General features: G+C 35.7%; 1 protein-coding gene across 6 annotated transcripts in view; it reads right to left on the bottom strand.

Annotated features, from left to right (window-relative positions):
• Nucleotides 1-13918, bottom strand: part of PAN3 (poly(A) specific ribonuclease subunit PAN3) — a 78863-nt gene that overhangs the window by 48349 nt on the left and 16596 nt on the right. For 5 of the 6 annotated variants that reach the window (XM_053971961.1, XM_053971966.1, XM_053971962.1 and 2 more), the window contains 3 exons: nucleotides 8196-8262; nucleotides 6138-6208; nucleotides 3981-4043 (listed from right to left, as the gene is read on the bottom strand). In XM_053971961.1, the coding sequence (XP_053827936.1) occupies nucleotides 3981-4043; nucleotides 6138-6208; nucleotides 8196-8262 (201 nt within the window). The remainder of the gene's footprint in view (nucleotides 1-3980; nucleotides 4044-6137; nucleotides 6209-8195; nucleotides 8263-13918) is intronic. The other variant, XM_053971963.1, reaches the window with a different exon arrangement.

Here is a 13918-nt window from a genome sequence, read left to right as displayed (position 1 = left end):
AATTGTGAATACAACTCTCTTACTGTGTATTACTGAACCAAATTAAGTGTTACACCTGAACATGAGTTAGGGTCAACAGGACTATCCTGACATATTTGTGAGATTAAAATATGAAAAAGAAAAGCTGTCTTTTAAGAGAAATTAAACTGTTTAGGTTTCTAGCCAATAAAGCTACAAAACCCCTTTACATGGACTGGGTTAATTGTTAACCAAAATACCTCTACTCTTTCTTTTTTTATTACAACCTCCCACTGGTAGACAGGCAGACTACACTTGTGGTTTTTTGTATCTCAGCTTTTGAAGGCTAGAACCAATTTTTAAATATTTGATATCCACAAAAAATGGAATTGGAGCTTAAAAATAATTGTGTAGTTGGCTGGTTTTTGTTGTGGGGTGGAGGGTTTTTTCCTTTATGAAAAGGAAGACTATGTTAATATTTGTAATGTTATAATTTTGGAGTTTACAACACTATACATTGATATTACCTGCATTTAACAGACTAGACACCCATCCAGATTGCTCATGAAAACCTGGGTTTGGCTGAGGTCAGAATTTCACTTGTTGAAAAGTATCATACAGAGACAAACAAGATGTATTCTTCTACCCCAAGGAAACTTAAGTGCAACATTTGACATGGAAATGTGTCTTATTCTAGAGCAAAAGTTTATTTCATGAGCATTTATGCTGAAGGCATGAAAATCTTGAAGATTTCAGAAGCAGCAAATCTTACATAATTAAGTCAAATGTTTTCTCATCTATTTTGCAGCCTAGCTATGTTGGGATGAGGTATGAATTACCACAACTTTAAATCCTGGCATGGATTTAATTATACTGACAAACTTCTTTACTAAGAAATTCCTATCACCTATTGAATTGATGTAAACTGATGGAAAAGCAGACTTTTTTCTACCACCATTAAAGCAGATAGTTCTAACTATAGTGAAGACTTGTCAGAGTACCACCATCCCAAGATGTACTTTCAAAAACTTCACTGCTAAATGAACACTATGGGCAAACCATAGATTTTCTTCAAGTTTAAAGGTTTCTTTTAACAGAAAAGAATTTTTTGTGTTACTTACAGAAATGTGGGAAAATCATGTGCCGTTACCAAATATATAGGTAAGAGGGTTAAAGACTGATGCAGCTTTTACTCTGATCTTTAATAGGCACAATTTCTCAGAAGTGGTATATTTTCCAGATGCTTTAAATATTTGTATAGTGCCTTCAACTAATGTGTGCACAAATCTAAAAAAATTTTAATTATTTTACTGCAAATCACTCTTGAAGACTACATACACCTTGGCACAGCAGGAATCAAACAAAGCTTCTAAATATAAAGAAATGCATCTAGCATGTCAGTTACATTTGAAGTTATTTGACTTCAAATACACAAAAGGACGAGGCAGCAAAATGTAGAAGTGTTACATACTTTCAAAGGGGAATGCTTTTATTTATTTTAATTTTAAATTTGACTTATGTATCATAATGATCACTAATTCACACACAAAAATAAAAGCAAATAATAGATTCTCTCATGACATGTTTAGAAGTGAAAAATATGTATTTATCTAAATAGTAATAACCAAGACAGCAAGGGCACACAACCAAGGAACAATTCCAATAACTAAGTATTCAAAAAAAAAAAGTAAAGCAGATTATATTATATTAATTATATATATTATATTATAGTAACAGATTTTAGACCCCAGTACTACCTACAAACATTTATTATTCTTCTCTCAAAGCATAGTCCTCCTGCATTGCTGCAACAACTTATTTTAGCATCAACTATTATGTTTTATTACTGCAGTATGGGTGTATAAATCCCAGAGGGAAAATTTAGGTTTAAAATATAAATTTCGCCCAGATACATCATAGAGTCTGTGCAGCCATACTTCTGTCTCTTAGAACACAGTGACATAATGCTTGATCATCACCCCTCAACTCATCAGAACATGATTCGTGCTTCTGAGATCATATGCAGGAGGTTCTGAAAGGTGAAAACTGTCTTGACACATTTTCATTCAAAGTAAATTCAGCAAGACCAAAGATGGCACATAGCTTTTCAATGAACACCACTGAACTAGATAATGATCAGGTATCAGAGGTGTCAAGATAGAGCTAGATGGAAACAGGAAGCTGGAGAGAAATACAGCTTCCCAAAGGTAACAAAACTAGACGGGAGGCAGGACACTCAAAAATAAAATAGCAACCATTTAAGTCTTAAGAATTTAACATCCACAGGACCTGAAGTTATCCTTATTGCTTTCTTTTAACTTGAGAGGTTAAACTCTTCTCACACTCATTAAAAAGCTTATGTTTATGCAGACTAGGCGTACAGGCAGTCTTTGCTTCAAATAATTTTCTATGCACATTTATGTCTGCTAATCAAAGTAAATGGGTTAAGTCTGCTGTCCAGTCTCACTGTAAATCTCCACAGATGGCACTCAACAGCTGCACCCTGTTTGGGGTGAACTTCAATTCAGATAATCTCCCTTATACTGTCTTTTCTAACCTAGAGGTTTTGTCCTTGCCTTTACTCACCTAAAACCAGTGGAAGGCATTCTAGAAAAAAATTGCGTGAAAATACATAAAAAGCAGTATTAACATAATGTTTAGAGTTGTTCAGTTCAGCAATTAGTTCACCCCTTGCAGCCCGTGAACTGAAGTCATTCTCACCTTAATGGACCTCCTCTAGGTATGACTGAACAATTTAAAAAATTAAATGGAAATAAGTCAGTGTTAGAAACTTTTCATAAGAGTTCAGTTTTCATGAGGATTGAAGGTATGAAAAAACAAAATAAAATGTAAAAGTAAATGCTTTTCACTATTCTGTAAGGCTGACCAGTGACAAATACAGGAACCTTTTAGCCTGGATTGGTGGCAACAGTCTCAGAACAAATTTAAACACAAGTTTCATAATATATTTTCATCTTAGTGCATTAAGCTGTCATGTCCTTCGCAGCAGATTCTGATCAGTTATGTCACACAAGTTTTTATAAACCATTTACCAGAAGCATCAAAATGAAAGCAAAAACTTTTCCAAACAGATCATTTCAGGTTTAGAGAGGAGCCCTTTTCTAGATAATGGCTAAAGTCAACTTGGGAAACACCTAGGAAGTTCAGGTTCAGAACGCCACTCTATTTTTAACAAGCATAACATGTATTTAAAGGAAAAAAATAAGCATGACATCATTTTTCTTAGGAAAGGGTGTTAGTCTATTACTAACTCTAGCTTTTGTTCCATGCTTCACAAATCCCATTTGTGCATTGTAGATTAATACTTACCTAAAAATCTCTTATAGGAAATTCACTTTAAGGTTGCTTGTCTTACTGCATGTGGAGTTACAACAACCGGACAGTAAATCCAGAAGGTTTTACAGTTGACAGAACCTCCACCAAGGCTCCATCTACAGAAATACTTAGCTCCTTTGATTTCATTTTAAGTATCCTATAAAAATGTCTTTAAACAGTAATCTTAGCTTTCCTGAAATCTAAAATTGAAATGCAGTTTAATAATTTCTAGACAGAGATAATTATCTCAAGAATGTTCATAAAAGTTCAAGGACTATGTTTACTTTTTGAACAGAAAGCAGAATGGCTCTAAACATCAAATAATCAAAAGCAAATTAAATGGCTCAGTCATACTAACTAGTTTCAAAAATACTGTCTAATTAAAAAGCAAGGATATTCCAAATTACAATCATCAACTTATGTTCAATATTTTATTGATCTCGAATATTTCTCCATACGGCTTGCCCATTGTTAAAGGGTTGCCACCATAACATGATCAGCAACATCCAGAATCAAACTTGCTTAACAGAACTACATAATACATGCTTTTACAGATACTATTCAGTTTTACACAACACAAACATGCATAGTTATTTACACAGTTCCAAATAACTTAATACTTCAAAATATTACAAATTAGAATTGTGATATTTTTAAAGGAAAGCAATTGTTCTTTATTCACTTACCAAGACTGTATTATATCTGTCCTCCAAATCAGTGATAAACGAAGGAAATGCTGGTTTTGCCAGCTAGTTCAGAACAAACAAAACCTTAGACTTGGGCTCTTAGTAAGATAATGGAGACTTTTTCAAACAGTAGATGTTGTAAACATGTACATTTGAACTAGTCACCAAGGCTCCCTTTATAAAGCAGGCACCAAGCACTGACTTAATAAACCCCATTGTTCAAGCTATAAACAAACTCCAGTTAATGGGGTAGAGAGGAATCACACAAGGTATGAAACACAGGTTTCATACCTGGCACTCAAGCATTTAGTGCTTTTTAGGAAATCACTTCAGACAATTTGGATATTGTAATAAAAGTACTAAAAATATTAAAAAACTACATCATAACTACTTGCCATGTATTGACTGGTAGCAAAAGTCAGTCACAAAACTTATTAATTTCTCATAACTTTAGCCATCAATTTTTGTCCACTTACAGCAATCACCAATATCTGGTCATTTCCAAAGTATTTTTTCCCAGAGAGAGCTAAATGTTTCTTTCAACTACTCATCCCCCTGTGCTGACTATAGAGGGAGCCTGGATGCCTAGATTTACACAACTCAAGTAGTATTTTATCAAAACTTCCCCATTACTAGTATTTAACAACCTTTAATACAAGCATAAGTTAAAATATAGCAGTCATAACAAAAATAAATTAATATGCAAAGAAAAATACAAACCTCTTTCAATTAATGCCAGTTATAGCTGAAATGCTAACTAGAAAAAAAAACCAAGTTAATTAATTTCACAGCTAAAACTTACTCAATACTATTTTAGCAGCCAATTTGCCTTAATTTCCTTCTTTTTCTTGAGGAAAAAAATGCATTAAGTCAGAAAGCACTCTGAAATACTATTTGAGCTTTGAGGTATTTGTGCTTTACAAGCAAACATTAACTGGTTTGTTTTCATTTTGTACTGCTTAACTTTGAAGTATTTTTAGAGACAGTGGTCATTCAGACACTACTTCTGTTTGATAGCTTATTTCCTTTGGTGCTTGTGGTTCATACACAAGAACAAGTTTACACCCAGGTATATACATATATATGTGTATATATTGGCTTTCAAAGCCTGTGTTAAGGAGGAATGTACAATTATTTTTCATTTTTACCAGCCTTGGCAAGTAGATAAGCAACGCATTTATAGTTCTTTACATTCAACTTTCAGCGCACTGTACTGGCATTAAGGAAAAGAGCAATGCAGATATTCCATGTAGTTGGGATACAGCATAATATTAGAAAATTAATGTTCAACAACAGCATTTATATTTAAAAAACAGTGTGATGGGCCAACTATAGCAATTATCTTTAACCTCAATCTTGACCTGCAGGAATAATACAGAACATGCCTATGTAGCTTGCTTTCATTATTTACCACAGGAAAGCTCAGGATAACGTGGCTAATAAGTAGTAGAACATGAAAGTCATCAGTGAAAGCAAAACTTAATAATTGGCTGGGACAAGATAATGTCTGGTTTTGGTAAGTGACAGTTCAAGAAAATGAGAAGGAACTCTCATGTAATCAAACTTTTGTCTCTTATTCCAGCCTCTGAGTGTATAACTGGAAAACACCACAACTTGCACAGCTGCAGGTCAAAGGTGTTTGAAGATGCTGTCTAGCCCTCAGCAAAAGAAAGATTTCTCAATATAAATTAGAGGGCCGGGAAAAAAACCCAAACCCTCGCTTCCCAATGATAAAAGTGTTTTTTAACCTAAATGCATTTCAAGCTGTTATAATTATTATTGCATAACATGCAAATAAATGGGAAAATTGATTCTTAACGTATTCTGAATTTGCTCCCATAAAGGCTTGCAGGTCACATGTCCCTTAGTAGAATAAAAATTTGTTTTCAAATTCAATGGGCTATGCACTAAGTTTCATATTCTATAAACTTCAATTTACAAGTGCCTGGAGAATTTCTTAATAGTAGCAGCAGTCTGATCTGATGTAGCAAAAGTGAAGAAGTCAGAGCTTATTTATATCAGCAGCAACATATTACAATAAATCTAGTAACATCAGAAGAATTACCCTTATTTCATGCAGCATTTCAAGTTATTCCAGATCTTCTTCCCTGTCAACTCATATATAAATATGCTACTTATGCTTTAGTTGTTACCTACCTTCCTCCTTTGAGACACGCTGAGGGCAGCAAAGTCATTAAACAAGGATGAATTTGGTGAAGTTAGTGGATCTATAAAACCAATGTAAAACCAAGGTGTTATACATATATACACTACTAAAAGAAATTTTAGATTTTTAACTTATTTCTGTATGGAAAAAATCCTTTTGACAAACCTAAGTTTAGCAATCACACTGCTAAAACTCCCAGCATTTATTAGATTCTGTGCAATTGAAATGGTGCTCACTAACATAATTCAGTAAGCTTAATTGCTGTTGACACTATTTAAAGACCACCTAACATTTAACAGCCTTCATCTGATCAGAAAACATTCAAGTACTCCTTACATTTGCATGCCATTTTTAACCCTGTAGACGATACACTACAATGCTTCCAATTCACCAGAAGATCCTCTGAAAGGCTTGACAAGCATTGGAACAGGTTGCCCAGGGCAAGTGCATGAGTCACCATCCCTAGGGGCATTGTGTAAATGTAGTACTGAAGGAAAGCTTTAGCAGTGCACTTGGCAGCGCTGGGATAACAGTTGGACTGGATCTTAAAAAATCTTTTCCAGCATGAAAGTTCCTATGATTCTCTGATCTCCAGTTACCTGAAATTAGCAATCTTCTGTGTAACAGGTTTTAAAAATAATGATGTGGATTTTGCTTGTCCTGTCACTGTTCTGTGCAACAAATTTAAATCAGATCAAGGACAGCAGAAGTCCACATTCCAATTAATAACTTTTTATTGCTATTTCTTTGTTCGTATTCATCTTTTCCAGAGTTGAAGTATCAAAAACTGTGTAACATTCACAGATGCAACTTAAAACTCCAAACTACATAGCTAAAACTGTCAAATTAGCAGAAAACTGCCAGCTGTAAACATTGGTGTTTTGATGAAACACTTTCTTCAACATTAAATTCTTAACAGAGAATTTATCTTGTATTTGTTCAACAATAAATATTCTCTAAAAGGGCAATTCTGCAAATGAAGCACTGCTTGGCAGAGCCAGGGAGAGAGAGAGGGAAGGATCTGAGACAAAACTTAAAACAGTTTCTAAAAGTTGGTGTAGTTTCTCTCCTTGACATGCATCACCATTACTATTTGGCCTGTCACATTCAAACTCTGACTGCATTTAGAACTGAAGACCTCCACTGCCTTGAATAGCTAATTGTTCAGAAGGACAAAAGAAGCAGAGTTAATCTCAAAACCTACTGGAAATAAACTAGGAAGAAAAAACAAGAGAATACCCGCAAATTTTGACTTTCAAGCAAGTTCATGTTATAGTAGTTACTACCATGCTTAAAAATTTGTAATACTAGCAAGTAGATTAGCTGCAGGGTCAGACATGCAAATAGAGTTCTAGCATAATTTACACAGCAATTTTCAAAGCAGAAATTTATTTTAAATGTAGGTCCTTGCCATAATGGAGTTCTTCTTTAAAGAACTTAATTTAACAGCTACAGCTGAAATAATCTATAATGATTGTGAAGAGCACCTTACAAAGCTCAATACAGCCTCCACTATAATTTAGTGAGTACAAAGGCCTCCACTATCAAGACATTTTCTTCAGCTGAAAACCATGTATATAAAACATGTTCCTGTAGCAAGGAAAAAATTACAAGAGGCAATGTACGGCCTGCAAGACAAAACTGAATAGCTATTAAAAATCATCAGTTATGTGACATTTCACAAAATCCACACACACTAAATTTAACGGAAAACACCTGTACACTAATTCCACACAATAACTTATCCAAGAAGCATCATAAAAAGGGATACTATGGTGAAGCAACATAAATGCTTAAGCTATCAGTGCTTTACAGTGGATATCCAAACTAACATTTCACTTGAAGTGACAAGACTGATAATAACTAAGTTTTTTCCCCACAGCAAAAAGAAGGCTAAAAATGTGTGAGTTCCTTACACTAACATTAAAAAAAGAAAAGTACTGCTGTATCTCAAAATCAGAGAACAAGTAACACTCCCTTAAGCCTCAGTTTTGTGAATCTCTCAAATTTTCACAGGCTTTTATATGTATAACTTTAAACATACTTACCATGGCCTGCATACTGCTTGGCACTGTCATTGAGAAGGCTAGGGGAGCTGCTGCTATTTGTCATCCTCTGTAAAAATAAAAGATGGAAGTGTACATGTAAAATAAAGCCTTAACAGATTAAGTGAGGGCATTGGGGATGACCTTTAGAAAGTTTTAAGGACAGACTATGAAACTTGTGCTCATTCCCCATTTAGTAAATACGCTAAACAAACAGACTTGTAATTGACAAAAACGTTTAGTAAAATAAAGGATTTTGCACAACAGAAATGCAAACAAAAAATTATTCTATATTCAAATGAAACACTATCTCCGTTAATTTCTTCTAAATGAGGAGGATCTACCAAGCCTATGGTTCTCTTCCTGCATGTTGTGAAAATATTAGATAAGACAATTATTTATCTCCTTAAAACAGTCTTTCACACTGCACTCCTGAAACAACTACTCCCTTTAATATACTATCATCATGACATGAAACTTCTTCAATGAAAAATACTGAAGTATCTGATAGATACTTTTTAAAAACAAAAGAACCTTTTGAGACTTTTCAGCAAAACATCCGATTCCTCCAAGTCAGCAGGACATCCAAAACCCTTTTAGCATTCCTCCTAGGCTCCACTCGCTTCTCCTATATTCCTCTAGAGATACCAGCTAGCAATAAACTAGACTAAAGCGAAGCAGTGCTGCTCTAAGAGCTACTGCTTCTTTCATAAAGAAGTTTTGAAGTGTCTCTTCTTACTCCTGCTTATTATTTTCTTTCACCAGCTTCCCAACAGGAAGAAAAAGTGTGAGAAGAAAAGGAAGGCAAAGTCAGGAAGTGTTCTTCATCACTGAGAGAGACAACCACTAATTTGTTAAAATACTCCCTGTCATGCTTTTGGCCCACATCAACCCAGAGTCTCCCAGCCAATTTCCAGGCACTATTCAGCAGTGAAAAGGTTTGAGAACCCTTCAAACTGACGGTTTGCATGCAGGCTCTGCTTTAGTGGGTGAGCACACACCAGCACAAATAGGCCTTTTTGTGCCAGCTGGCCCTAAGCATCAAGGAAAGTTTCCAGGCATGTTTCATTTAGTAGTCTAGACACAGACTGACTCAGAACTGGTCACTGGAGCTGCCCTTTACAGTTATTTTTCTCCATAGCCAGTCTCAATGTTGGTGGCAAAGGGCCGGAAGCTTACTATGTTATACTTCAATGCCATTTCATCTAATTGTTGACCACAAAGATCAACATTCTGGAGTAATTTTGGTAAGAACAGAGGACAACCAATAGAGGTGGGAGTGCTATCCAATATGGTAGAACTGTAAACCTACTGCAATTCAAGACTCCCATCACTTGCAGTTTTCAGAGCACCACAAACATCACCAGGAGCTGCTGCTTTTAAAACTTGTATCTAAAAGAACAGATGATGTAAAGTAGCTTTTATGTGGAATGTTTACAACATGCAAATAGCACATAAACCTTCAACTTTTTCAAGACTTCAAGCAAACTTTTTGCTATGTTCTCTTTCCTGATTTTGATGTCACCTGTCTTTTTCCTCTTAAATATACTGACCTGACACAACATAAGTATCACTAACTTAAGTAATAAACAATTCTATACACAAAAGGCATGTGTCTAGTGAAACAAAGCTGACTTATTTTCACAAAACAAGGTACCCCTTTGAGAGAGCCACACTAAATTGACAAACTTTGTCCAAATTCAAGGATGCTCATCCAATTGCTCACAATCATCAAAATAAGAATAAAAATACACCAAAATAATTTCTGGATTATAGTACCTCAAGTAATCATACGCCATTTTCCCTTCCTAAGCAATGGAAAGAAGTTGAATCATTTGTCACAAATGTTTTAAAAGCATCCCTGTTATGCATGGTTTTTTTTGCATTTGAGATGTCACACCAATCCTCATAATACAAAGGGGTCTAAGAAGAAATGTCCTAAAGAACCTTTCAGATTTGCACAAGATTAGATAAAAATAGTATTACTGCCCACTTATAATACCATATTTAGTAATAATTTTAATGCAAAAGGTAATGATTTGTTGAAACAGAAATAAATACAATGTTGAGAACTGTGTTGGTATCAAAGCTGGTTAAACACTTAGGTTAAATATGGAACAAAGTACTTTTATTCCATTAATATTCACCGTCCTCAGGTACAGGAGTTAAACATTCAACCAGCAGATTTTCAATGTGAACAGGAGCCTGAGATGATGAAAACCAGTGCTGACACAATAACTGAGAACATACAGTGCACACAAGGCAGACTGCAACAGAGCATATTGTTCTGGGTTCTGAAAGCACAGTGCAACCCAAATCTGTGAGCATCAACTGTGCTTTTACAAAGTCAAGTTCCCATTCAAGGTGCTAACATATCTTACACAGGATTCTGAAAAACCAAAGCTTGGGCAGCTCTTGCCTTAACAACTGCTTGTAACCTGTACCTTGAATAGTTAGAAACCTCCACCACATTCATGAAATTTTCATTTTACTCGCTTTTACTACACATGCACAAGCTTCTTACCTGAAACATTATTCATAGAAGACCTGCATGTAATCAGTAAAGGCTTTTTAAACCATTTTAATATTAAGACTTCTGCCACCACCCAAATGCACTTAAGTCTTAACGAAGGCTACTCCTGTATCTGATTTTTATCAAAGTGGTCTTGAAAGAAAAAAAAAATTAGAAGAACACACAAGTGCTGTTTGTTATTTGTGTTTTCTAGCTTTGATTTTAAATAACACTTCTCAAGCTCTTCTCAAGATGCTGAACTATTTTTCATACAAACTCAATTTCATGAACATTGTAAGCACCTCAAGCCCAAGGGATGAAAGCTCCAGAAAGGCAAAAGCAACGATTAATGAGGTGGAAATTAAATATTAAGCCTGACAGGAAAGGTAAGCAAACACATATGAGAGCTTCAGACTGTTTTACTACATCAGGATTTTTATCACACGGAAGTTAATAAATAAAGACAACTTTGTGATAACCAAGTAAAACACTCAGTTCTACACACTTCTCTTCTCTGACTGCCTATTGCTATGATTTTCTGAGGTTCTTTAAACAGTACTCAAAATTCAACTAGGATGGCTGGCATACATCCTGCCCCACTCCCTTTAAACAAATTTAAAAGTTGTTTCTGTTTTAGCTTTTCCTCACAGGAGGGATGCTCCAGTACCCGCAGCCTCTTTGTGACCCTTTACTGGAATCCTTTCAGTATATCCCTGTCTCTCATGTACTGAGAAGCCCAGCACTCCAGGTGTGACTTCACCACTGCTGGACAGAAAGGAAGGATCACCACCCTTGACCTTTTAGCAATGTTCTATTTCAGGCAGTCCACTTCCTCTGTGCAGTATAGTAAGAAGAGAAGTGTTACAACAAATATTCCCACTTTCTAAAAGGAACACACCACCTTGCCTCCACCCTTCAATACTCAGTAACAAACCCCAAAATTACAGCTGCACTTAAGGCAAGTTTGCTTTACTTTCATCTCTCTCAAGTGTATATTAGAAAGTTCTCATCATAGCATGAATTAAACTTTGATGCAGACAACTAGATCTAGTTTTACATAGCTTATAAGACTTATCTTGAAGTGACTGTTTTTCCTTTATTTCCTCCACCATTTATTTTCTCCAAAATAGCTAAGAGATTATATTTATCCTCCTTTTCTCTATATTCCATGCCCCAATCCTAACAAGTAAGGATCTTCCTAATGGTCATACCACAGTGCTAAGTGTACCATCTCAAAACATTTTGCAGTATGTCACAATCTAGTCTCTTCATCTTACTACTGTTTTACTGGAACTATATTTCAGAATGTTTCTTTATAATTTTCAGAAACTGGAGTAAAAACAGTCATTCTGCAAAAGATTAAGATTGATTTGTTTGGCTGTGACATTGTTTAGTTGTCAGATTCTGTGACCTACACAGGGTGGTATCTTTTGCTTTTCTTTTTAAACAATCCAAAACCTGTCCTTGACAGCACATGTGGCACCATCTACAGAATGACCCACTCAACTGCTGAAACTAAAGCAACTGGATTTCTTCAGAAAGCATTATGAAAACAACAGCATACTTTTATATTTAAAATAGTACATCGGTAGTTCCACTCAGTTCTCAACAATTAAAAACTGAAGACATTTACAAGCTTCTGTGCTTCAAGGAGAGTTTTATTACTCGACTGTTGGCAGATGCAGCAATGGCAACAAAGGTCTTTGTGTTTATTCAGCTGCAAGGCTTTGAAGTGAGCATGGTTGCTACTTCTCAGGCTATTCAAGAATGCTTAGTACACCAACATTTGCATGGTGAAAGCAAGCAAAACAAATTCTTCTCCATTGCTTGGCCTTGCCTATTTTAATGCTGAAGACTGTTACTCCCTTCCTATTTCAATTAGGATGATTTACTGAGAACTTAAGATTCTTCCTTTCTATGTAACCTGAAATCCAATGGATTCCATGTTATAAATCTCATCCCATCGAAATAATGAAAACCAGATTCCTGTGAAACAACATGGATGAAGGCACCTTCTACTGTTTTATGCTCTTACAACCAAGCTGCTCAGTTCTAATACGACATTAAAAGTTTTAACATCAAGATGCTTCTCTGCCTCCTCCTATAATACCATTTGAACAGCCCAACATAATATTATTAAAGCTTCTTTCCATACCACCTGCATCTTGGGTCAAGTTAGTCAAAGGGCAGCACTAGTGCCAGAGGAACAGTGACACCAGCCAACCAAGGGACACACGGAGCAAACAGCCAAGCATTAGAGGCATGCCAGCCAGCCAGCACCTGCCTCTTCACTGCTGGGAAAGCCAAAAGCAGTGAGCTGCTTTTCAAACCACATCTCTGATTGTCCCTTGGCAGCTGCTGCTATGCCAAAAAGAAAAAAAACAGCCTTGAGGACAACATGCAGCCTGTCGGCCATGTGTTGCGCAGGCCTGCTCTGCAGTCAGTTATGATTACTTAGAGAAGGGGAAAATAGAAAAAAAGTGCTTTGATAAGATGGAAAACAAAGCTGTAATATAGTATATGAAAGCATATACAGATTCAGGGAAGAAGAGACAAGTGAAACGAAACAGTCTTATGGAAAAACATAAACCAATGAGGACAGAAGACTACTAGCTAATAGGAAACTAAGTTAGTAACAACAGAAGATGATGGTAGGCAATGAGGCAAGAAAGGCTAGCTAACAGCAAAGACCTTTGAAGCAATAGCAGTGGAAGGATGAGGCAAAGAGGTATTTTTCAGAAAGGAAGAAAAAGGAAGAATTACAGCCACAGCCACTTCAAAAATCCTGCCTCTTCTGAGCCATACCAAGTACTTTTACTCTGTTTTCCCCACTGCAAAGTGAGTATTGCCATTAACTGCATCTTCATCACTAATCTAAGCCCAAAGATATGCTCACGGTCTTGTAAAATATTCTTCCACAGATATAAATGAAATCTATAAATGAAAGTGAGAAATAGCCATTCTACATAAATGTTGACTACTCTTCATCTACATTATTTATGCTCAAAGCAGCACATCTACTCCCAATTCATCATGATATAATCCACCTTCCTCCCTTTTGCTGCTTACTTAACACTGAGCCTTAAGAGATCAGGCACTGCACACAAAAATGTGGCAATTGCAAACTTTGATATAGCTTTGCTTGATGCAGTCTGGTTCCATTATATATGCATTATGATAACCCAAACATATACAACAACATACTCTTTTCAAC

Source organism: Vidua macroura, chromosome 2 (assembly GCF_024509145.1).
Source record: "Vidua macroura isolate BioBank_ID:100142 chromosome 2, ASM2450914v1, whole genome shotgun sequence".
Taxonomy (NCBI): Eukaryota; Metazoa; Chordata; class Aves; order Passeriformes; family Viduidae; genus Vidua; species Vidua macroura.
This window is presented reverse-complemented; position numbering and strand designations above follow the sequence as displayed.